The sequence below is a fragment of the Medicago sativa genome, chromosome 3 (genome assembly GCF_051527215.1).
Source record: "Medicago sativa cultivar Bolivia chromosome 3, Bolivia_mono, whole genome shotgun sequence".
NCBI lineage: Eukaryota > Viridiplantae > Streptophyta > Magnoliopsida > Fabales > Fabaceae > Medicago > Medicago sativa.
In genome coordinates this window covers 58,817,409-58,843,079 of record NC_140751.1, presented here as the reverse complement: position 1 = coordinate 58,843,079, position 25,671 = coordinate 58,817,409, and the positions used below count along the sequence as shown (strand labels likewise).

The 25,671-nt window shown below is 33.6% G+C and overlaps 2 protein-coding genes across 29 annotated transcripts; one reads left to right on the top strand and one right to left on the bottom strand.

The window, feature by feature from the left end:
* The first annotated feature begins 6,617 nt into the window (after window positions 1-6,617).
* LOC146938640 (ATP binding/leucine-tRNA ligases/aminoacyl-tRNA ligase) lies at window positions 6,618-15,957 on the top strand. 4 transcript variants are annotated; one of them, XR_015031365.1, is made up of 5 exons: window positions 6,618-6,683; window positions 6,766-8,369; window positions 11,433-13,187; window positions 14,619-14,753; window positions 15,641-15,957. XR_015031365.1 is itself a non-coding variant. In XM_085752569.1 (4 exons), the coding sequence occupies exons 1-3, from the start codon at window positions 6,646-6,648 to the stop codon at window positions 13,178-13,180; spliced, it is 3,390 nt and encodes a 1,129-aa protein (XP_085608695.1). In that variant the 5' UTR covers window positions 6,618-6,645; the 3' UTR covers window positions 13,181-13,187; window positions 15,641-15,957. The 4 variants fall into 4 exon arrangements, 2 of the variants coding, with proteins under 2 accessions (XP_085608695.1, XP_085608696.1); XR_015031364.1 differs by having other exon boundaries at window positions 14,611-14,753; XM_085752569.1 differs by lacking the exon at window positions 14,619-14,753.
* Window positions 15,958-16,523: 566 nt separating this feature from the next.
* LOC146938639 (uncharacterized) lies at window positions 16,524-24,351 on the bottom strand. Of its 25 annotated transcripts, XM_085752566.1 has the most exons (9): window positions 24,095-24,351; window positions 23,228-23,382; window positions 22,145-22,288; window positions 21,897-21,999; window positions 21,206-21,274; window positions 20,505-20,605; window positions 20,293-20,347; window positions 20,021-20,217; window positions 19,684-19,937 (listed from the first exon to the last, which is right to left on the bottom strand). In XM_085752566.1, exons 3-6 carry the CDS (start codon window positions 22,241-22,243, stop codon window positions 20,577-20,579), a joined length of 300 nt encoding a protein of 99 aa, XP_085608692.1. In that variant the 5' UTR covers window positions 22,244-22,288; window positions 23,228-23,382; window positions 24,095-24,351; the 3' UTR covers window positions 19,684-19,937; window positions 20,021-20,217; window positions 20,293-20,347; window positions 20,505-20,576. The 25 variants fall into 25 exon arrangements, 24 of the variants coding, with proteins under 24 accessions (XP_085608688.1, XP_085608694.1, XP_085608692.1 ...); XM_085752564.1 differs by having other exon boundaries at window positions 20,021-20,410; XM_085752565.1 differs by having other exon boundaries at window positions 20,021-20,347.
* Between the last annotated feature and the right edge of the window lie 1,320 nt (window positions 24,352-25,671).

Here is a 25,671-nt window from a genome sequence, read left to right as displayed (position 1 = left end):
AGGGGCTGTTGAAATATTGCACATGTACAATAGAGTGTGTTTAGGCTTTTTTTTTTTTTTGCAAAAAGTTCAATTTATTTGATTAGATAATAAGTCATTAATACAAAACGGCACATCAATAATTAGGAGTTACTTTTTAATAGAGTTAATTGTGCACACAACTCGTTAGCGACTCCATTTATTTACCTCCGATTAAACTCAATCATAGAGTTGTTAAAAGAATCTCCAAACAGCTGTTGTGGTTAATGATATTGTCAACATCATTGTTATTATTGTTATTATCACCACCATCGAAAGCATCGACGACCTTCCAATCAGGAGAAAAATCCATGCTATCAAACCCCAAATCAATCACCCACTACAACACTTCACAAAGCCCTAATGCTTCACCAACATCTGTCAAACATAATGGAAAAACCATGTGGTTTTAGCACAAAACAACAATTGACATCACGAATACACATGCCAATGCTAACCTTATTTTCAGATGAAGAGAAGAATGTGTCAACATTGTATTTAAGCCTATTTGTAACGGGTCACTGTCCTTTATGTAAAAACACTTCGACTTGAGTTTAAGCTAAAAAAAATTCAAAAACATCAAATTAAGCTCAATTATTAAATTTTAGCTCCCATGTGAGAAATTTTAGAGGAAAAAAGAGTTATAATAATTTTAAATGTATTAACTTAAATATTTTTATCTATATAAATTAAAATATACTATAAGAAATTGTAAGGATATATAAAAAAAAAAAAACAATTATTTTATTCTATAAAAGAGTTGAAATCAGTTTTAACCTCTATTAGTAATTAAGAGTTTTATATTTTGAAAGAACTAGTAATTATATCTTCATTTATCAAAAAAAAAATCATGTTGAATATATATATGATAGTTCTTCTTTATTTTCTCTTACGTGCTTCCTCATCGAGCCTAGCATAATCACGTTATTTAACGATCGTACGGTGTTTGAGTCGCACTTATTAATACTTGCATTTTCTTTTCTTATGAAAAAAGAAGTTAACTTCATTTATATGGACATTATACAATATATAGAGATTTGAGTTCGAACCCTAAAAATTCAACTTATTCACAAAAAAGTAAATTTATAATTAATAGTCTATTTGACAAAAAAAAGAGAAGTTATTACTTAAAAAAAAAAAAAGACGTTGTCTTCATTTATCCAAAAAGAAAAATGACAGTATCTTCTTGGCAAAATATATGAATAGGATTGAGACCATTCATTAGCTTTATTTTGCCCTTTTCTGCAGCACCTTCCTTACTTCCAATTTAAGCGAATAAAAAATAGAATGTTTCTTCCATGCTCTTTTTGATTTTGTAACTTGGCTTAAATATGTTATTCGTCCCTGCAAATAGGGGTCGCTTAAAATTTCGTCCATGCAATCGCTAATCCTTTTTTTTTGCCCCTGCGAAGTTTAATCAGTTAAAAATTCGTCCCTTGACCCAGTTAATGACTGCCACGTCATCAAAATTACCATAATGGCATGGGAATTGACGAAAATACCCCTGGGCTATTTTTTTTTTCCTTCAAAAAAATGTCTGAACCAAAATTTTGAAAATTCTTTTTTAAAATTAAAAAAATCTGAAAAAATAATTAAAAGTAAAAAAAAAATTCGGAAAAAAACTGTTAAAATTAAAACTGAAAAATTTTCGAGAAAAAATCGTAAAAAAAATTCGGGAAAAAACTGAATTTTTTTTTGAAGGAAAAAAATAAAATAAACCAGGGGTATTTTGGTCAATTCCCATGCCATTTTGTTAATTTGATGACGTGGCAGTCATTAACTTGGTCAAGGGACGAATTTTTAACTGATTAAACTTTGCAGAGGCAAAAAAAAAGGATTAGCGATTGCAGGGATGAAATTTTAAGCGACTCCTATTTGCAGGGACGAATAACATATTTAAGCCTTGTAACTTTAGCCTAAGATACGTGTTTAGAAAAAGCTTGCATGTATCGTCGTGTTTCTCATGTTCTTCATCGTGGTATTCCTAATTTGAATGAAGTATGCAAGAGGTGGTGCTATAAAATACAAGAAGCTAAAAAAATGTTATTCGATAGACACTTTGAATATATTTGGTGGAAATATACCCTTTGAATATTGAAAGAGGAGAAAATAGAGAGGGTAATGTGATATATGTAATATATTGATAGTGTGATGATAACAAACATACATAAGTAGGATTCGTTAACTCAAACAAGCTAACAATAGAGAAAATACGGTCAATAAAATGTTAGAGATAAGTGGTCTAGATTTGCTCAAAAAAAAGTGGTCTAGATAAAGAGTAATGCTCCCATTAAATTTCAGAAATAAGAATATATTAATATATTCCCATAAAACAAACATATACTCATATATATTTGGTTTAATTGTGTGTTTGGTCCCTACACTTTTACCCAATTTTGGTATTGGTCCCTGCGCTTTTTTTTGTTTGGCATTGGTCCCTGCAGTTTGTAAAATTTTTGGTTTTAGTCCTTCCGTTAAGTCTCAGTTAAAAAAACCAAAAACTAACGGTGTGCCACGTGGACCAATAATAACACGCCACGTGGCACACCAAAAGACAAAATTTTATAATTAGTTTTTTTAATATTATTATTTTATTAGATATTTAAAATAAAAAACAAAAATAAGATGAGAAAAGAAAGAAAGAAGAAAACACAGGAAAGAGAAGGCAAGCCACCGTTCCAGTTCCTCTGCTTTTGCTGCTTCATGAATATCTAATAAAATAATAATAAAAAAACCATTCTCCGTTCTCTTCGTTTGTCTTGGCAACAGACTTGGTGAAAAAGAGGGGTTTTGATTCAAAGTTCAGTTCTGCTGGTACAATCGGTTATATGAAGTGGGTTGCTCCTTTCTTTTCTCATCTTATTTTAGTTTTTTATTTTAAATATCTAATAAGATAATAATAAAAAAACTAATTATAAAATTTTGTCTTTTAGTGTGCCACGTGGCGTGTTATGATTGGTCCACGTGGCACACCGTTAGTTTTTGGTTTTTTTTTTTAAACTGAGACTTAACGGAAGGACTAAAACCAAAAGTTTTACAAACTGCAGGGACCAATGCCAAACAAAAAAAAGCGCAGGGACCAATACCAAAATTGGGTAAAAGTGTAGGGACCAAACACACATTTAAACCTATATATTTTTATTAATATATGGTCCATACACCCACATATATTTTATTAATATATTAATAAAACTTAGACAATCGCGGTGTTTAATTAAAAATATTAAAAAAATACTAATTAAAACTGATCACTCGTTGTAGTTACTAAAATGGGTCTCGTGTTATAATTGTACACTCGAACGGGTTTTTTAATGATAGATTTTGAAAAACAAAACAACAGAAAAAATTGAAGTATATATGATTAATCATAATATATTATAATATTTTTCTTGTTTTAGTATTGATGATATGAAAAAAGCTAATAAATAAAAATAATCATAGATTTTATTTACTAATATGTTTGAGTGTGAAAAATATTAATATGCGTCCCGTGAAAAAACATAATTAACGTATTATATAATAGTGTTATCGTAAAATACAAAATCATATTATGCTATAACAACAACACTTGTTAGTTTCCTTTATAAAAAAAAAACTTGTTAGTAAAACCGAATTAAAAATTAGTAGAGAAAATGGAGTTGTAAATAAAGAGAGAAAATGAAAAAATGAAAAAAGTTGGTAAGAAAAAGATAAGAGAGGAGAGTGAGATTGTGAGAGAAAAGTTTATTATTAAAAAATAAAGGTGAGATAAAAGTTTGTTATTAAATAAATAAAGATGAGAGAGAAAAAATGACTAATACCTCAATTTCGTCCTTGAATTATCAAAAATCGGCCAAATTCGTCCCTGAATTTTTCGAAATATCAAATTAGTCCCTGAATTTTACAGACGTCCATCAAAATGGTCCCTCCGTCCAAAAGCTCCGTTAGTGGTGATGACATGTCCTCTTGCATGTTGTGCTGTCCTGTACACGTGTTAACAAGGCAGCCACGTGTACAAGGACTAAATTGATGGAAATGGTAAAAATTCAAGATTTAACTTTTCAGTGTCATATTTTTTTGTGTTTCCAATTATACCCCTCTATGATAAGGATCGATTTGATACTTATTGTGATAATTTAAGGACTGATTTGATGGATAGTGTTATAATTTAAGGTCTGATTTGATTGATTTTATTTCAGGGAATGAGTACAAGGAAATATGGCATGAGATGACCAGTGATTTCAAATGACAGGCATAAATAAACACCACTAAGGGGTCATGCTCCACAAAATCCAACTGCTCATGGAGTTATTAAAATTCCAAATCCAAATTACGGGTCATCCGCTTCTACTCAACCCCAATACATGGAGTTTATCCCAACTCCAGGATTTCCAAAGCATTGATGCTTGTTTAAATTATGCTTCTGGACAAGTTTAATTATTGTTTTTTGGACTTGTTTAGTTTATGCTTTTTTGGATATGTAATCACTTAAGAACATCAAATGATTTGATGTCTTGATGGCTATGTAATGTTTTTTTTTTTTGGCTATGTAATGACTTATGAACATCAAATATATGACTTATGATGGTATGCAAATGTCTGTCTATTACTTTTTACTCTGTTCAGCAAATGTATGCACCAAGGATCAAAGTAATATCTGTTGTGAAAATTCAAGGACCTATTTGATGGTATTTTCACTAATTTGAGGATCGATATGATGGATATGCATATAATTCAAGGACCAATTTGATTGAAATTTTTTGACAGAAGGGTTTGATTCATTCATTGACAACCTCTTTTCATTACAACATTACAACATTACATGGACTTGGCACAATACAATAGCATTTTAAACAACTCAATCAAACATAATACTCCTATCAATATCTTAATCAACCTAAGCTCACTTCCAACACAATCAACTTTATCCATCAACCTTGCCTTCCAAACCTCTTCTCTTCCCCTATCATTTGGCTTCTCTATCAACCATGCATTTCTTCTATGACCAGCACCATTGTTTTTAAAATAGCCTAGTTCTTCAGCTTCATCAACCAACACAAAAAATTTACAATTTTCATCATCATCATATACAATCAAAAAACAAAATCAGTACTATTTAAACAAACCATTCACACATCACATAACCATTGTTAAACAAACCTTAGGCAAAGGGCAGGCATAGAAAGGTCTTCCTGGGTTACTGACAGTGTTTGCTTTTCTTACAACACAAATTCTAGGACACCAACAATGAAGCTCTCTCACATCATCATTGTACATAGAGCTTGAAGATGAAGACAGACTGTTGTAGTTGTTTTTGACAAATTATAACATTAGGGTTCCAAATTTATATATTTGGGGAAGAAAGAGTCGTTAATTTGGAAGAGGAGAAAGAGCCGTTAATGAGTACAAGGAGAAAGAGCCGTTGCCAATTTTCTGAAAATCCATCAATTTGGTCCTTGGAATTTTTTTGAAAATCCATCAATTTGGTCCTTCAAAATTTTCTGTAAATCAATCAATTTGGTCCCTGCTTGCGTGGCATCTGACGTGGTAAGCCTTGTAAGAGGTTAACGTTACACGTCACCTCCGTTAACACACCAACTTAACGGAAGGACTAATTTGATTGACATTTTATAAATTCAGGGACTACATTGATATTTCGAAAAATTCAGGGACAAATTTGGCCGATTTTTGATAATTCAAGGACGAAATTGAGGTATTAGTCGAGAAAAAATTATTATTATAAATAAAGAAAGATGAGAGAGAAAAATTTATTAAATAAAGAAAGGTGAGAAAGTGGGATGAGAGAGAAAAATTTATTTTTAATAAAGAAATGTGAGAAAGTGGGTTTTAGCAAAGTGTGTTTTGATAGTGGAAAAGTTTTGACAAAAATAACCCTAAAGGAAAAGTTTGAGGTATGGGTAGTTAAGTAATTTTGGTAGTATTTGACAAAAATAACCCTAAAGAAAAAGTTTGAGGTATGGGTAGTTAAGTAATTTTGGTAATATTGTGTTTTTATATAATATACAATGATATACAATGATGATTCTTGAAAGTTGAAAGACCTATTTTAGCCTTGATAAGCGGTAAAAATGTGTAGTTAAAAAAAACTGAAATGAGGGGCAGTTAAATAATTTTGGTAGGCATTTGTTTTCTTAGATAATATATATATATATAATATAATATAATATATAAAATAATAATATATAGTAGAAGTAGATTATGCAGAAAAAAAGAACCAGAGAAAGGAACAAGAACGTGAGGGGTAAAATAGAGAGCATCTAATAATAAATTAACACAATCAGGCAGAATTGATTTTCAATGCCGCAGAAGCTACGATTATCAGCTTCGACCAAGACTCACGGTTGAGGGTAAAATCGATTTGGAAGAATTAGAGCCAAACACTTGTAAAATCAGTAAAGTCACGTTTTCACTTCTAAACGCACTTTTATAATCCTCAAACGCAGAACCAAACGAGCGCGTAGGGTTTATCACCCGTGTGGGTTGAACCAGTTTGGACTAATGGACCCCAAACCGACCCGATCTGAACCAGTAGCCCTACCCGACCCAACACAACACAAAAAACCCTTATTCTCCATCCTTTCATGCCTCTACAACACTCTACAGCACTGCCGCTATCTTCTCTTGTTTATGTTCATTTCCAAAACCCCATCGCATCTCACACAAAGGTAATAACAAACCCTAAAACCCATTCTTTCTCTTTTCTTCTCTAATCTCATTCATTTACTAACCCATTTTCTATTCCAACAGGTGTAAAAGATTTCTAGCTTCAACACTGAATCAAATTCGCGGCGGCGGTATAACAACTAGCGACGAAATGGCGACGGAAACTTCAAGAAGCTTCGTTCGTCGCGATCGTCTTCGCGAAATCGAATCAAAAGTTCAAAAATGGTGGGAAGAGAAACAAGTCTTCAAATCTGAACCGGGTAACAAACCGCCTCAAGAAGGTGAAAAATTCTTCGGAAATTTCCCTTTTCCTTATATGAACGGTTACTTACATCTAGGTCATGCTTTTTCGCTTTCGAAGCTTGAATTCGCCGCGGCGTTTCATCGTCTTCGTGGCGCGAATGTTCTTTTGCCTTTTGCTTTTCATTGTACTGGTATGCCTATTAAGGCTTCTGCTGATAAGCTTGCTAGGGAGATTCAGCAATTTGGTAATCCTCCGGTTTTTCCCGAGGAAATCGAGGAATTAGAGAATTTAACTGTTGTGGATAAGGATAAGAATGCTGGTGGAAATGATGAAAATGAAAATGCTGTTGCTGGGAAATTTAAGGGGAAGAAATCGAAGGTTGCTGCGAAATCGGGTGGGCAGGTTTATCAATGGGAGATTATGAGGAGTGTTGGTATATCTGATGCTGAGATTTCGGAGTTTCAAGATCCTTATAAGTGGTTGTCATATTTTCCGCCGTTGGCTGTTGATGATCTTAAGGCTTTTGGGTTCGGTTGTGATTGGAGACGGTCGTTCATTACGACCGATATGAATCCTTATTTTGATTGTTTTGTTAGGTGGCATATGAGGAAGTTGAAGGCGTCTGGTAAGGTTGTGAAGGATGTTAGGTATACGGTTTTTTCGCCATTGGATGGGCAGCCGTGTGCGGATCATGATAGGGCTAGTGGTGAAGGTGTTCAGCCGCAAGAGTATACGATTATTAAGATGGAGGTGGTTTCGCCTTTTCCTGAGAAGTTTAAGGTTTTGGAGGGAAAGAAGGTTTTTCTTGCTGCGGCGACGTTGAGGCCTGAGACTATGTATGGTCAAACAAATGCTTGGGTGTTGCCTGATGGGAAATATGGGGCTTTTGAGATTAATGAAACGGAGGTGTTTGTTGTAGCGCATAGGGCGGCGCTTAATCTTGCTTACCAAAATCACTCTAGGGTACCTCAGAGACCGACTTGTTTGCTTGAGCTTACGGGTCAGGATTTGATCGGGATTCCTGTGAAATCTCCTCTTTCCTTGAATGAGATTATATATGTGCTTCCTATGTTGTCTATTTTGATGGATAAAGGTACCGGAGTGGTGACCAGTGTGCCTAGTGACTCTCCTGATGACTACATGGCGTTGCAGGATCTGAAGTCCAAAGCGGCGTTTAGGGCGAAGTTTGGTGTCAAGGATGAATGGGTGTTGCCGTTTGAGGTTTTGCCTATCATTGAAGTTCCGCCATTTGGAAACAAGTGCGCAGAGACGGTTTGCCTGGAGATGAAAATCAAATCTCAGAATGAGAAAGACAAGCTTGCAGAAGCCAAGAAACAAACATACTTGAAAGGTTTCACTGACGGAACCATGATTGTCGGAGAATTTAAAGATAAGAAAGTTCAGGAAGCTAAGCCATTGATTAGGAGCAAGCTTTTGGAAACAGGTTAGTATTCTACTTCACAAGCTTTCTTGTACTCTTTTAGTGTAATTTCCTTTTAAAATTATCAATATAGTGTAAATTTCAATTTTTTTTACCAACTTGGGGCTAGGTAATTAAAAGAATTAAATCATCATTTACGTTAGTGAACAAAGTCCTCAACTATACACAAAACTAGACTTTCAACACAACTTGTAATTTTAATGTCATCACTTTTTTGTACAAATAGTCAATATTATGTAAAGGTACTTTCAACGTTGTTTATTAGAAATTATGAAAAACATCTTTATAAACCTCATCAAGTTATGTATCTTCTTATTGGTAGAATTCACACCTCAATTGTCTACTAACCATTTAATAGCACCAATAGAATTAAAATAAGTTATATTTTGACTCATTGATGCAATCGCCAAATCGTGGAGGACATGTAAGAGCCATGACAACTAAAATTTTAAATCTATACCAAATCAAAGTAGATTGTTTGCAAGTAGATATGTAAAGATAATGGGTAAAAAACTTCAAACATAATGCTCACATAAAACTTGAAAACTTCGAGTGTATAACTTTTTGAGAGTTAGTCAAGATGGGAAAGCTACATTTTTCAATCATATTGTTGAGATGAAAACTAAACCAACGCCTGACCAAATTATTCAACCTATATTGTATATTTTAAGACATGCCTACAATGATGATCTTAAGATATGTGGCATTACTACCAATAAGAGTCAACTTTAGTATTAACTATAGATATATACTTCACTTTTGGGGCTGTTTTGTCTTCTGTTTGGTGTTGGTGGCTGCTGGTACAGCAGCTGTTATATGTTCCTGTTTTGGCTGCATCCTCATTGCTTTAGTTTGTGCCTTGGCTGGGACTGGTCTTGGTGTCTTCATAGGCGTTTTTTGGTTGTTGTGGCCAGGACAGAATGTTGTGTGACAGCAGCTGTGAGCTGTTGCTACAGTTTCTGTTTCAGTCTGTTTTGTTGTATCATTGCTTCCAATTCCTTATTGCATATTCTTGGTTGAGATACCTATAATTGAGAAGGCATGTTGGTGCCACACCAGCCCGTACATATATAAATACACACCATATCTGTCAAATCCTGTGCAACAAAAGAATAGCACTATCAACGATTAGATATACAAAATCAATCTAAATTGGCCACACAAAGTAATGCTCCTTAAAAAAAATCATGACAACCAAGCAAAGAAAGAACATTCAAACGGTAGTTGATACCTTAAAATTAAATTGATCAAAATGGCCAAAATAGACTCAAAACCCCAATATTTACTTTGTCAACAATAACATCAGATAATTTTTACTTGCAACTCAAAACAAACTGATATAGTTGCAATCAACATACATTTGTAGCATGCTGCAGAACATGAGATCTGTGATTTTACAAAGACTGTAATTGATAGATTGATAAATTGTCTCCTTGTTCAACTTCACATTTCTACAACATTTTCTTATATCCAATTTAAAATAACTACCAACAGGGCACATTTATTTCAATTAAGTATAGAAAAATCAAAGATACATGTAGTCTTAAATTGATATGGAATGAGCCAAGCTTGGTCCAACTGAGTTGCTCAAAATCCATAGAATATAATCTTATATAAATCTATGAAGCTGACAACAATGAATAACCTTTATAACAAAGGAAAAATTTGTAGACTTTTCAAAAAATATAGATGAAAGAGAGTGATTAGTATTTAACCTTTATCAGTTGACTTACACTAATAAAATTACAATCAATAAATAGTTCCAAACTTATACTCACAAATTCAGCATGCAATTGACAGCCCCAAGCAGTTCTTCAATGATGTACTATGTCTTAAATTTGCTTCCTGGACATGCTGCTCACAACAACTATTCCACCAAGGTTCTTAACTTATTTTTGTAAGGATTGCCTAGAGTTTTGAGACTACATAAAATACAAATGAACATTATGAAAGAGAACATAAGAAAACATCCCAAAGAAAACAAACCAAAGATATACTACTACCTGGTGGTTGTAGATTTACAATTTAGCATAGATATTGCCTACTTATCAATAACTTGACTTTTGAAGGATTAGAATACCACGTTGTTTTTGTATTTGGCACTAATATTTTGCCTACTCTATTGCCTTATCAATATTTTCTTTTTTTGTTTGTTCATCATATTTGTATGATTAGTTTTTATTTTGCGAGTCTGTTGTCGTGAGCTATGAATCCATGGTATTTGATTTTTATAGAAAAGAGACAAGTTGTGCTGTGTTCATATCCATGATTTGTTTGCCTCAATGGTCACACAATTTTTTTTGTTTTCGAGATATGACTAATATTTCCGTCTCTCAGCCATAGTAACACTATTATTTTATATTAAATACCACATGCTCAAACTTGCATTAAAAAGTATAGTTGTACATTATTGGTATGACTCAATGATTTGTTTTTACATTATCGGTATGACTCAATGATTTGTTTTCGAGACAAGTTGTGTTGTGTTTCCTGTCCATGATCTGTTTGCCTCAATGGTTACACAATGAAATTTTGTTTTTGAGATACGACTTTAATATTTCTGTCTCCTAGCCATAATAACTTCATTATTTTATAGGGTCTTGCTAACATTTTGAAAAATGTTTAGTTGTACATCATCGGTATGACTTTTTTTTATAATTCCGTATTGAAGGTTTACTACATGCTCTATGTAAAATATTTTGAATTCTACTCCATATTGGTAATTTTAGAAGGAAACTACAGTAAAGGAGTTAAAACAATTGTCTTTGCATTCTTATTACATATGGATAATCTTATTGTCCTCATACATCTCATAATTTGTTAGAATTTCCTCCCACAACCTGTTCATTACAGCTAGAAATTTAGAGGCATAATTCTTCAAAATATTATAAGATATTGTTAAATGAAGTATGCAATTCATTTTGTGCTAATAATGAATGGATTTGAATTAGTAAGTTTATTTACATTATTATTTTTTTCATATAATTTTAATAATTTTTTTACGATCCTGCAATATCGTGAGTCAACTTTTGCTCATTACTTGAACTTATAATTTTACACTTTCAGGTGAGGCAATTGTGTACAGTGAGCCAGAGAAGAGGGTGATGTCTAGATCTGGTGATGAATGTGTTGTAGCTCTGACAGATCAGTGGTACATTACATATGGGGAGTCAGAATGGAAGCAGTTAACTGATGAATGCCTGTCTAACATGAGCCTGTATCATGATGAGACGCGACATGGTTTTGAGCATACTTTGGGCTGGTTGAATCAGTGGGCTTGCTCACGTTCATTTGGTCTTGGCACACGTATACCATGGGATGAACAGTTCCTAGTCGAGTCTCTATCGGATTCGACCATTTACATGGCTTATTACACTATTGCGCACTATTTGCAGAACAATGACATGTATGGAACCAGTGAATCATCTATCAAACCACAGCAACTGACTGATGATGTCTGGGATTATATTTTCTGTGGTGGACCTTTCCCTAAGTCCACTGATATTTCATCATCCGTTTTAGAAAAAATGAAGCTTGAGTTTGAGTACTGGTATCCATTTGATCTCCGGGTGTCTGGTAAAGATCTCATCCAAAATCATCTTACCTTTTGCCTTTACAACCACACTGCAATTTTCCCCAAGCATCACTGGCCTCGTGGGTTTAGATGCAATGGCCACTTAATGCTCAATTCTGAGAAAATGTCCAAGTCTACTGGAAATTTCAGAACTATTCGTCAGGCAATTGAGGAGTTTTCTGCTGATGCTACACGCTTCTCTTTGGCTGATGCTGGTGATGGTGTTGATGATGCCAATTTTGTGTTTGAGACAGCAAATGCGGCAATTCTGAGGCTCACCAAAGAGCTTACATGGTTTGAAGAGACTCTGGATGCAGAATCTTCTATGAGAACAGGTCCACCGTCTATCTATGCTGATCGTGTGTTTGCCAATGAAATTAACATTGCCGTCAAAACAACTGAGCAAAATTACTCCAACTATATGTTCCGAGAAGCCCTAAAGACTGGCTTTTATGATCTTCAGTCTGCTAGGGATGAGTATAGATTGTCATGTGGGGCTAGTGGTTTCAATCGTGATTTGGTGCGTCGTTTTATGGATGTGCAGACACGTCTTCTAGCACCTATCTGTCCGCATTATGCAGAGTTTATTTGGAGAGAAATTTTGAAGAAGAATGGTTTTGTGGTGAAGGCAGGTTGGCCAACAGCGGATGCTCCTGACCTTACACTAAAGAGTGCCAACAAATATCTACAGGATTCTATTGTTCTGATAAGGAAGTTGCTTCAGAAGCAACTTTCAGGCTCAAAGAAAGGAAATAAGAAAGGCGCTCCTGTTGTAGTGCCAACAGAAATCAAGTTCACATGCTTGATATATGTGAATGAACAATTTGACGGTTGGAAAGCCGAGTGCCTTAACATTCTCCAGAACAGCTTTAACGAAGATTCTCGAACTTTTGCTCCGGATTCAGAAATTATGGCGGCTTTACAACAGAGTTCTGTAGGTCAATCTTCTGATTTTAAACGAACTCAAAAGTTATGTATGCCTTTCTTAAGGCATAAGAAGGAAAAAGCGATGGAACTCGGGGCTCAAGCCCTGAATTTGAGACTGCCATTTGGTGAAATTGAGGTTCTTCAGGAAAACTTGGACTCGATCAAGAGACAGATAGGTTCAAAAGAGGTGGTAGATGTGGAAATTTTATCTGCAGCTGATGCTGATTCTTTGGCCAAAGCTGGATCTCATGCATCTCTAAGAGACAATCCTCCATCCCCTGGAAGTCCTACTGCCATCTTCTTGCCCATGTAGATACTGGGTAAGTTTCTCGAAATTTCTACTTTCTTAAAATAGGTCACACCTCCTCCTTTCTTAATTGATTTGATTACCTTTTTATCAAATTTTATTTATCTCTTTTCTGAACTTCTAGTTAATCAATGCCGTTCTTAATGTATATATCATAGGATTAAGATGAAAAAACTCTAATTTAGATTAGAAAATCCATGTTTTTATTGTGTTTTAAATATGTTTTGCCAAGTGAGAATACTAGTATAGTCAATGGACAGACCCATTGTTATCTGAAGGAGCAACTTGTTTGACAGGTTCCTCCACTTCATCATTGTTCTCTCACAGCCAAAACCATCAAAACTAACAATAAGGGATAGCTTAATGTAGTTAGTACCTAATTCACAATCAACTGTGCCATTGGAGACACGTTATGGTTATCAATTTGCCATGCAACTGCAGCCCCCGCACTCTGTATTCCTTTATAGAATCCTGTGTATGTGTAAAAATCAGTACTAGTAGTACTTCAATGGTTTATTCCAAATTTCATATATCATGCTCATCAATACTAGTGCTCCACAAGAAATGCTAGTTACTAAAAATACAAATTAGTATTGGTTCTAGTTATTTTCCAAAAAAAAAAAAATTATCATCATACTCCACAAGAAATGCTAATCACTAAAAATACAAGTTAGTACTAGTACCATAGTAGTTAATAGCGGATAGCGGCGTGTAGCGGCCGACCCCAAAAATGCTATAGCGGGATAATCACTAAAAATACAAGTTAGTACTAGTACCATAGTAGTTAATAGCGGATAGCGGCGTGTAGCGGCCGACCCCAAAAATGCTATAGCGGGATAGCGCCTAGCGCTATGACCGCTATTTCATAACTTTTTGGACAAATTATATAAATAATACAATAAATTATAAACAAACATATATCTAATATAAAATTAAATATAACATTCAAAGCTCATGACACATTCATAAATCACACAAAGTTACAAACCACCTAAATCTTATGAAAGGTTTTACTCAAAATCATTCAAAGTTACAAACCACCAAAATTCAAAACATTACGGAAGTTTTCAAGTCTCCAACATAATAACAAAAAGATGCTTTTTAGATCTGAAAGGCGCCGTAATGAATGAAAGAAGGAAGAGAGAAACTGAAGTTATTAGGGTTTGACGAAAATCACAAAAATACCCTTTTTTTTTATTTAAAACCAAGGAGAATCTTGTATTTTCACGTAAAATGAAATAGCGGTGCAAGAGTGCAAAACCGCTATGCAGTGTTGCGGCCGCTATTGCGCCGCTATCTCATAACGCTACGCCATGGCTTATTGCATAGCGGTCCGGTACCGCACCGCACCGCGCGGCCGCTATAGCGCCGCTATTAACTACTCTGACTAGTACTTGTTAATTTCCAAATTTTGACGAGAAATAGACACTACACAGGTACACAGGTACAGAGTGCGGGGGGCTGCAGTTGCATGGCAAATTGATAACCATAACGTGTCTCCAATGGCACAGTTGATTGTGAATTGGGTACTGACTACATTAAGCTATCCCTTATTGTTAAATTCCTCCATGAACATCGGGTGAGTTAAGTTTTTGTGAAGTTTAGAAACGAACCTTTAGTGTTGTCATGCTTATTTAGTTTTTTCCTTCATATTTTGTCATGTGTTTTTTGTTTTGATGGTGCATCCTCCCCCGACCTATGAATTATTCATTATTTAAGCCCGATTTCAATAATTTTTTCATTCATTCAGCCCCTTTCACAGTAATTAATATTTGTTGGTTGAAATTTGGTTTGGTGTTTATGAAACAATGCACATGAAGTCTAGATTTATGGATAGATTTGGTTTAATTGCTTTTAAGGTCTAGTTTTTTGTGTTTCTCCAAGCTAGTGGTTTTTCACGAAATTTTTTGGTTTAGAACTAGAACTCTAGAAGTAAAATCCTTTAGAGACAAAACTGAGGGATGAGGCAAGGAAATGATGGTAGAAGACTCTTACTTGTTATAAAAGAGATATCCATAAACTGAAAAGCAGAGGCCTAAAGCTCACCCCCTTTTGTAATTTGACAAAACAAACAGGTCATGGTTTATAAGGCAAAGCCTGCACATACATTGCATATTCAAGTCAAGATGAAGGATTTGCAAAATGAGTTCGGCATTGTTTGTTAATATCTCTCTTGTCACAAATGTATTTAGTGAAATTTGATTTGTTTTTCTATTTTCAAAAGCATATGTTAACTAGGAGTCATCTATATATTATCTGTTTGGCCGAGTGAAACCTGTTTTGCATGGTGAGTTGGTTTTATGTTTGGATTCTTTCAGATTTCATGGAACTTAATGCAACTTAACTTGTTAAAATTTTTTGCTGCAATTGGCATTTTATTAGAGAAGAGGTAATGGAGATGAAACTAAAAGGCGTAAGTGAAGTTTAGGCATGTTTTAATGCATCTGGTTGGTTGTCATTTTGCAGGATCTCTACGAACTGAAGATATGAATTTTGAGATAAAGATTGGAACTGCAGCGGGCAAGTTTGTCTTTCTTGGCTGAAATCCTTGTGAGAACATGCTGAAGTTTTGTAACATTGTATCTTCAAGAAGATAGTGCATTTACAAGTTTTAATTCAAGATTTAAGATCGTAGTACAGTTGCATTAGACTGACAAGATAAATTCTTATTTGCTTTCTTTATGTCCAGTCAACAATTGTGTTCAATAGTTATGGTTTTTAGACTTAAGAATATTTTGTGTTCATATTATCCAACTTGGAAAAATAGTTATGATTTGGAAAAATAGTTATGATTTTAGAATGCTAGATAGATTCTCATTACCTTCAACAGAAGGAACCTTATCCTCCTGCATTGAAGCTTCGGTATCTGCTAACACATGCTTCAAATCATAATCCATTTTCTTCTCTTTCAATCACCTCTATCTTTTTGAAAAAAGATTTCAACCCAAAAACCCAAATCACCTATCTTCAAACTCCCATTAATCCATCATACTGTTTTAAACACCCAAACTCAACCCTCATTGCCAAACTCCACGTCTCTCCTCTATCTATAGCCATGTGCCTATCTCTCCCCTTAACATAATGTTTTGAAATTCACTACTGATTTTCAATTTTATTCAGTATCATGTTTAGTTTTATTGCCCTCTTTTTTGTCTTTAACCTGCATCATTCGAGCTTCAGAAATGAGGATAAAAAATATAAGAGAAACAATGTGTTTGTGTGGAGGTGGTTAAATTATTTCAATGAAGGTTGTCATTGTTTTGTTAAAATTTGTTTATGCCTCAGTTCAATTTTGGGATAAGATGGCGTGGATGAATGACACAAAGGCAAGCAAACCAATTACCAGAAATTAAACAATATATCAACAATGAAGTTCATTAAACAATCAACACATTAAATTCTATGCATTATTTTTTTGCCAAGATAAAATAATATGAACTTATAACAGTACACTAACATAACATTATCTTATAGCCAATGATAGCGGTTGTTTTCTTCCAATAAACAAAATAACGTTAAAAATACAAAAGTAGAGATTGTTCAACATAATAAGCAAAGACAACCAAAAATATCTGTAATGCGACCCTTTAGCCTTATCTTCCCTATACTCCAAGTTCTTTACTCTTCTTGTTCCATAGCCACATAATCCAAGCAACAACTTCTAAGCTCAAACCAATTAAAACCAGACATCCAATTACACAAGCATAGATAATTTTATACATGATATTTCCCCCCAAGATGTCAAAGCCTTTGAAGACGTTCCATATAGCTAAGATAATGGTTGTGTAACCAACTAAGAAATGAAAGATGTTCCACCATATTCTATACTTGTGATCTTTCTTTGGCCTAAGAAAAATGGCAACACAAACTTGAACAAGTGCCAAAGTCATTAGAGTGATTCCAACGCATCTATGTGGTGTTTTGTGAATTCCTGGTTGGTTTCCCATATATATACCGGTGGCAAAACCAACAGTGCCGAATAATAATGCTATACATTGACATGCTCTATGCAATTGAAACCATGCTGATCATGTTGGTCCTTCAAATCTCTTCAAGTGGCGAGCCAATATTACTCCAATTGGCATTAGTGTTCCCCAACTTATAACATTCACAATTGCATGTACCTTTAGAGAGACAGAGTGTTAATGATCATACAAACTACTAAAATTCAAAGTTCCTAACAAATAATAATAAATAAATAAATAAATAAATAAATAAAAATGTTGGAGAGATCACATGTTTTAGAGATTAATACATGATCGAACTAACAAATATCATTTTATTTTCACTTTTTTTTAATTTTAAAATATACATACTGTTATTATTTTGAGCAGTTTTTTTTTTCTTGACAGTTTGAGCAAATCTTTTTTGGCATGAAAACAATATAATATTTCTTATAATTGATATAGACAAAAAATAAATCTAGACATTTTGTTTAAAATAAATAAATATACAACTTGACCCAAAAAAATTCAAATATAAAATATAACAAAGAACTTATCCAAAACCGTTCCAAACTGATTTGTATGAAATTATATAATAAAAAAGAAATATAAGATATAAAATATAGATACAAATATAAAATATAACAAATTGCTTATCCTTTGTAATAAAACTAACTGCCTATCCAAAACCATTAAAAAAAACTCATCTAGGAAAAAACAATTTGACAAACATTTTTTTTTTTGACGTTGACATACATATACTCATTAACAATTACGTTTTGTCAAAAATTAAATTTTATTATAACCTCCCTTTTAAAACAAAACAAAACAAATCTACAACATCCAATTCAATGCATTGGTTTGACAATTTATAAGTAAATATGAAAAGAGTGATTTTTTATAAAAAAAAATATAAAAAACAAATAGGATGTTACTTACGATTCTTAGTTTGATTTTTGACATCAATTTTCCACCAACACTCTGAGAGACAATATTTCCATATTGAAAATCCAAAGTTCCAAAACTTTGAACATTTGCTCCCGTCAAAGCATGAGATGTCAATCTTCCATCACTAGAAACCAAATTCTTCTTGCCAAGCATGATTAACCAAACTGGCATTTTTAGGAAGTTGCAACCTTGCAAATATGATCATGCTTCCATCTAGATACATTCCCGAAATATCATAAACCGGAAGACTAATGTTACCCTCTTGTAACATAGTTGAGTAATTTGTTATTGATGAAGTATAGACTTTGAAACTTCCATCAAAGTTTCGATGACCGATTAGAGCTTGTGATCCTATCATGCCATTAGAATTAGGGTTTATGGCCCAAGCAATCCAACTAGAATCTTTTACAATAACTAGTCCGCTTTCCCGTGCTCACGCACGGGTCAATAATAGATATAGTACAACGACACCATCAGAAAAAAACCTTGAAACACTAAACATATCATAAATACTATGGAGAAAAAACAAAAATGTAACATTTCAAAAATCATTAGATGTTGTGAGGACCAAGTGGTGAATCCTTGTATGAGACACTTTTACTATATAGGTTGGTGTGCAGACACTATAAGCAGGCTCATGAGTTGAAATATTTTTCCCTTCAATATGCTTGTATTGAAAAGCAAGACTAAATCCATGTGTTATACTCCCTCCGGTCACTATTATAAGCAAATTTCTACTTTTTAGATTCATTCAATAAATGATGTATGTGGTCTACAATATAGACCACATACATCATTTATTGAATGAATCTAAAAAGTCAAAATTTGCTTATAATAGTGACCGGAGGGAGTATATAGTTGGATGGTTAAAAGAAGCATGAAGTCAATATTATAAATTTGTGTGCCACTGTGAAATGTTGAAAAATATTATAACTTTGACAGTGGCGTCAATCATAATTGATTTCATTCTTATAAGATTATGCAGGTGAGAATGTGCTATAGGAAATGGGCTATATTTATCCTACTTCAAACCTCTATATCCTTAGAAATCTTTGCACCGACCAGACTAATGACTTGAATGGCACATTCATTGCTACAATGTAGAACCTGTATACTCATAAAATAGTCATGGTGGAGAGAACTAATCTTGTATTCCTGCAACTATTGTTTTGGAACAATCATATATTTGAATATTGACGGTTTATAAGCTTTGTGAAAATTCTTGGATGGAATTGTATGGATTTATCAAATGCCTTATTTTCTTAGTTGTGCATAATTGATGTGGTCTCCGGCAGGTATTTCCTTTTAATATGCCAGTCATTATATTCACATCGTTGGCAATAATATTGAATATTTAAACTAATTACCGGTTATCGAAAGAAACCAATGTTAATCTAAGTATTTTTCATAACTCTATGGTCTACCAGTAATCAAAATCTGACAGTATTAGTTGAGCCCAAATGGAAACAAAGGGCATTATCATTACTTTGACAAAAAGTTTGACAAAAAGTTACGGTTATCATTACTTTGACAAAATTTAGGGTTATCATTACTTTGACAAAAAGTTTTTTCAGAGGCACAACAAAGTCAAATAATTCAGAAAGCATGAAAAACTAATTTTTGAAAAGGCTGCTTTGTACAAAAGTCAGCAACAAAGAAACTAATAACACAAAATCATAACATATCTTAAGAAGGAAGAAATTGCAACGGAAATGAGTACAGGACTGCAACTTACAACACATAGGATTACATCCAAACACATAGAACTGAGAAAACAAAGGATTAAACCTAAATTCTGGAGACAATCTCACAGCTAATGAGAATGCATTTCCCATTTTGATTAATTGGCAGAACCCAAGCCAATTCAGTTTCTGTTCATAATGCACTAAAATCAATCAAACCAAATGTCATAAGTAAATACGATTAACATGCACATCAAATAAAATTCACTCACCAACATCTATGTGGTAATTAACATCAGCATTACTCAGCTCCTTCACCAGTAACTGGCAGAATTTTGTGGGTAGAAAATGAGCATTATAACCATACCGAATAAGTGAGTTTCTGTAATCAGAATCCTTCTGATTTAGCAGCAGCAATTTCGGGGGTGGATTGAATTGACGATAGGCCAACTCCTCGCCATGCATATTTCTGATCTCAAAAGGAAAGAGATGTCGATTAGCATATACAACGGTGATCCAAGTACCACAAAAAAATTTGTAAAACCTCTGAATGATCTCCCAGCTATCTGCGAAGTACACCTTTCCATTCTTCTTTTTAACTGTAACCCCCAGAAAAAACAAACCAAAACCAACTTTCAAGGGCCAAACCACAGTCACCAAAACTGAAAATCCAATGTGACATACAAATAATTGGCTGAAACAAAGATTTAAAACAGAGAAAAAACAGAGAAAAAAATGTAGAGAAAAAAATAAAACCGCTCTGCTGAAGCTGGATGACGCGGAGACTGGTCGAAATGCAGGAACAAAATTTATGCCTCTATGTTGCTGTTACGGTATTGTACCATCAGAAATCTCTGCTGCAGAAACAGTTCACAGAAAACCACATCAGATTTACAAAAAAACAACTTCAAATTATGCAGAAAAATATCTTGTCATGGAGTTGAATGGATCACATGTCCATTCATTATTTATACACGGATTTGAAGCAACAATACCAGTAAACCAATGTCACGCTAACACTTTCATATTATCTACAACCACCTAAGTCGAAAGAACAATATTATGAAATAGACCGCTCATTTCATGCTTGCCAAATAAACAACCACTTTCAATGCCTTGTAATTTTCACCAATGCTATGCATTTATTTATCAAATAAAATTTTACCAAAACCTGCGAGATTATAAGTTGTTAAAAACCAGATTAAGAGTTCTACATGCATAGATACGTAATAAGATCTATCACATAACTTAATTTGATTCAAAACAATAAAATCTCAGGAGCTTTTGCATAGAGTGGTACACAACCACGTATGTATACAATTTAACAACTAACATATTAACTTAAAGATCATCATGAGAATGTAATCACAAACATATTCTTCATAACATGAGGTAGTTAAGTCTTAAATGTAATGCATAAGTAACAATTTACCAATGGCCACAGTAAAAATACACACCTAAGAAACTCACACTTGTTGTGGTCATCGTTATGCTTCCAGGCCAAGGATGCCTCGCAACTGCAAGACCTGTTAAGAGTATATAAAAATATGCAGAAAAATGTGACACTTCATTCCATCCTTATATAGTAATAGCAAGTAGAACCACAACAACATATATTATTGCCAGGGAAGAAAAATTGAGATCGATATAAAACCGTGGGAAAGCGATTGCACCATTCATGACAGAATCAAATAATAAACTGTTATTGTTGAGTAATCTACCTCAAAAACTTGAACCTCTCTATCAAAGGACGACAACTCCAAACATAAACTACTTTGGCTCAAAATAGTACAAACTCTTAAATCCAAATAGTTAAGCACAAAACATTTGAATATGAATATTAAAAAAAAAAAAACATTGCAAAGCATATATTTTGGAGTGTTATGGTAACAAAGGCTAATACATTATTCAACAAAAATATATTGATCCATAATCACAAGCATGAAATAAAGGAAATAAAGAAAGAAATATAAGAAATAACAGACAAAGTAGTAGAAACGTGAATCTCAATTTCGCTACCAAAAATAGTCACATATCTCGACTCAAGTTCATGATACTTCAGAGGTTGAAATCAATATATGATGAATTTTATAGAAAAACACCATAGTTGACATAAAAGTTTAAATACTAAAGATTAAGGAACTTTACCTGAAGTTTTGCATAACAATGACATAAAGCGATGAATCATAACAAAGGGAGCAACTTCTAAGCCAAAAACACGTGAAAAGCATGCTGGCAGCCTTCCCTTCCTCTGCAATAACAAAAAATCATGTTACCATGTAAATATGTTTCTGAAATCCCCCCTAAAGCATCACTTTATGCATGCAAGCTTTAAGACAAATACAACAACAAATAAATCAAACTACAATACCACATATGCAATGAAGATAACTCACACTGCAACAGTCATACTCCATATGAATAGTCCTCATGTTCACCAAGTCCTGTTTCACAGCTCTGTCAACTTCAGGTCCAGCATTCCCTTGAACTTTCATCAACAAATATCAATCCACATGCAATCATTGTAATCACAAGGACCTCTTCATAAACACAAAAAAAATTCTATATCAAACTAACAGATTATACCAAAGACCATGACTTTTATACCAAATCTTATTTCCTTATAATGTGATTTAAACACAATGACATCTCATAGATGTGATTGACATAACTGCACAAAGACCATAAATTTCGTTGTGTTCATATAAGGCTTTCCCAATATTTAGATCTAATGGCTTTATAACATAATAAGTTAGCATAAAAGCCATAAGATAGGTAGGACTCCCCTCATAGGAAAAAAATCATTTCAAATAACACCTTACTATAAAATATTGACACTATACTATATTATTTATAACATGTATACATTCTAAATTTAATCCAAATCTTGTTTAAATCTTTAGATTGTCCTTTTCTCAAATCTTTAGTGCTTTCCTTTACTTTTCAATATGCCTATATATGAGGAAAATTGAGGTAAAAGAATCCAAAATATGTACTTGAATATTTATTTCTTCCAGCACAATTCATATCACTTTATCACAACAGGAAGCTAGGCTTCTCTTTCTTTTTTCATTATTACAGTTACCATCTTGAGACAATTTGTCTCTACACTTTCTAACACTATTCTTGAACCATCAAACTAAATATAACAATTACAATACACAGTAGAACAGAAAAGTCTAGGGAGAGAAAAGGGAAAATGGACTTTGATCTTGAGAAACCTGTATCCAACTTCAAAGAACACCAACACTGTATCAGAACTCTTTGCCTCAGAAACTGATCATATGCCCTCAAAAACTAATTAATTTAACACATTGTGCAGCCATTTCTCTCATAATTCAGGTAAATGTTATGCTTACATAAAACATTTTCAAAGTTATGCTTACATAAAAGTAATCTTTGAACAATAATTATTACATTTCAATATAAATAGTGAAGTTCAGCAAACAATTATCAGCTTAAGATGTTGATATCCATACCTTTTACCGCTATCAAAGCATTAGCGAATGAACGGTCTTTGGAATACATTGTGAAGTTCTCCATTTGCAAGATCACCACCACTTGAAGAAACTATAGTTCAAATTTGTGATATTGAGAAGAAGAAATGAACTGGTGTATTCCAATCCTCTTTCCTCTGCCAAGTTATATTGAAGAGAGTGTAATTCACATGGAGTATTGATTTGAAAGTAAGGCAAATGAAGAAAACCATATCATATAGATGTACATATAATAAAGGAGAAAGAACGTGAGATTGAGGGTTTGCAAGGCATGATTTCAAATTCCAAAACTAAAAACAATTAGCACCAATATAACAAATCACATAAAAACTCAAACTTTAATCAAAATAACTTGCCACAGCCCACATAAAGTGCATCAATGAACTTGCTGTTAAACCATACTCAAACACAATACAACACAAAAGTCAAAACCAAACAATCTCTCAATTTTTTTCTTTATAAACAAAATGGTTCCAAAAAAATCAAATTTCATAAGCAAAGAAGCTAAAACAATAAACATATGAATTCATTAAGCCCCAATTGCTGCTGACCTGCACTCAAACATAGCAAAAAGGGTCAACACACATTTTCTAACAATCATATAATCAAACTAACCCAAAACCAAACAATCACTTAATTTTTTTCATCAACAAAAGTCTGTAAATTGTAAAATAAAGAAACAAATCAGTTGTGAAAACCAAATTTGTGGAGAAATAAAAAAACTAAGATCCTTTTCTCAGGAAGTTAACCCACTTAACCCCAAATTGATTGAGATTTCTAGGAATCCAAGTAAAGAGAATGAAATTAAAAAAAAAAATTTGAGAAGAAATTTGTGATTAAAGAAGAAACCTGATTTTGTTTGATGCTGCTGCCTTGATGTGTGCTTATTTCTGGAACTGAGTGTAGAATACGATATCATCACGGGTCATGAGAGGAGGATGACGATGATGGTGGTGACGGGAGGACGGTCGGCCGATGGTAACCAGTGATGGAGAAGGACGAGGGTGATGGTGGTGCGGTGGGCTGGTGGCGGTTTTGGAGAGTCTGAATGGTTTGAGAGGAAAGAGAAGATAGAGGAAGAGAAAGTGAAGGAATGAGACGAGGATGAAGGGTTTGAGAGGAGAGAGAAGACATTTATGCTTTGACATTACTTTGTTAGGAAAACTGGTTAAAAGATTTGGTCTGTGCTTTCACATTATTTGTTTGAAAAACTGGTAAAGATTTGGTATGTGCTTTCACATTACTTGTTTGAAAAACTGGTCTTGACCTAGGTCTGCTAAACATGTGAATTGATGATTTTTCTTTGCAGTATCCAACTTGGCAGGCTACATTCAGAAGGGTAATAACGTAAAATCCGTCCGAAAATTGAAACCCTAGTTTTTTCCCGCTGAAGGCATTGCAGTTCAAATTGGTAGAATTGCAAAGGAACAAATTAGGGCAAATATGCAGAACTCGTTCCTTTTATAATATTAAGATTTTCTTGAACGCAACATCGATAACACTAGTTTTTGGATTGTAGTTCCAATAAAGAGAGGAATCTAAAACAGGTAGGTCGCTACATCCTGCATAGTTAAGATTATTTGAAAAGTGTATGAGTTGCATGGTATTCAGGGGTGGATCTCTTTGGAGACCCCTAGGTGCCATGGCACCCCCCAAGATTGCTATATATATGATATTAGGGATAGTTATAACACAAATTTCCCTTGGTTGCAGTGGTGGAGGTGTCATACTTTCAGCGAAATTGCACTGGTTCGAGTCCTGCCTCTGTCGTTTTTTAATATTTCTACTGTAATTTTTATGTTTTTATTGTTTTTATTTATTCAAAAAAGCATTCCCGTGGGAAACGAACCAGCTCCCTCCGACCATAATCAAAATTGAACAACCACTGGACTGTTGGTTACTCATTGTTTCTTCATTAAACTATTTAATTTATATTACATACAATTTTGGTACCCCCTAAAAATTTACTCAAGATCCGCCACTGAATTGGTATTGAGGTTGTAAGGTTGATGAACGATGTGAAGAGGGCGAGAAGGAAAAGAAGTTTTGGAATCGAAGTCATGGCTTAAGAAAATATTCGATAATGTTTTGAACGATGACTTAAGAAAATATTCAACAATGTTTTGAATGCTATGAATTCATGGATCCCATTGCCTACATTTATAGTGGTCACACGCTTTCAAAAGTTTGTTAGAAAGAGGTAACAAACCCAACAAAAAATAATAATAAACTTGTTTTAAAAAGTTTGTTTTATTATATCTTTTTTGACTGAGGAAAGAGGTAACAAACCTAAAAATATTGATAATGGAAAAACGGGCTCTGTCTATGGTGGGAGACTTGAATAGGTCTCCTACCATAGGAAACATGGTGTTTTTTTTTTATTCCTTTTAAAATGAATATGAACCATTGGATAAGAGTTTGATCAA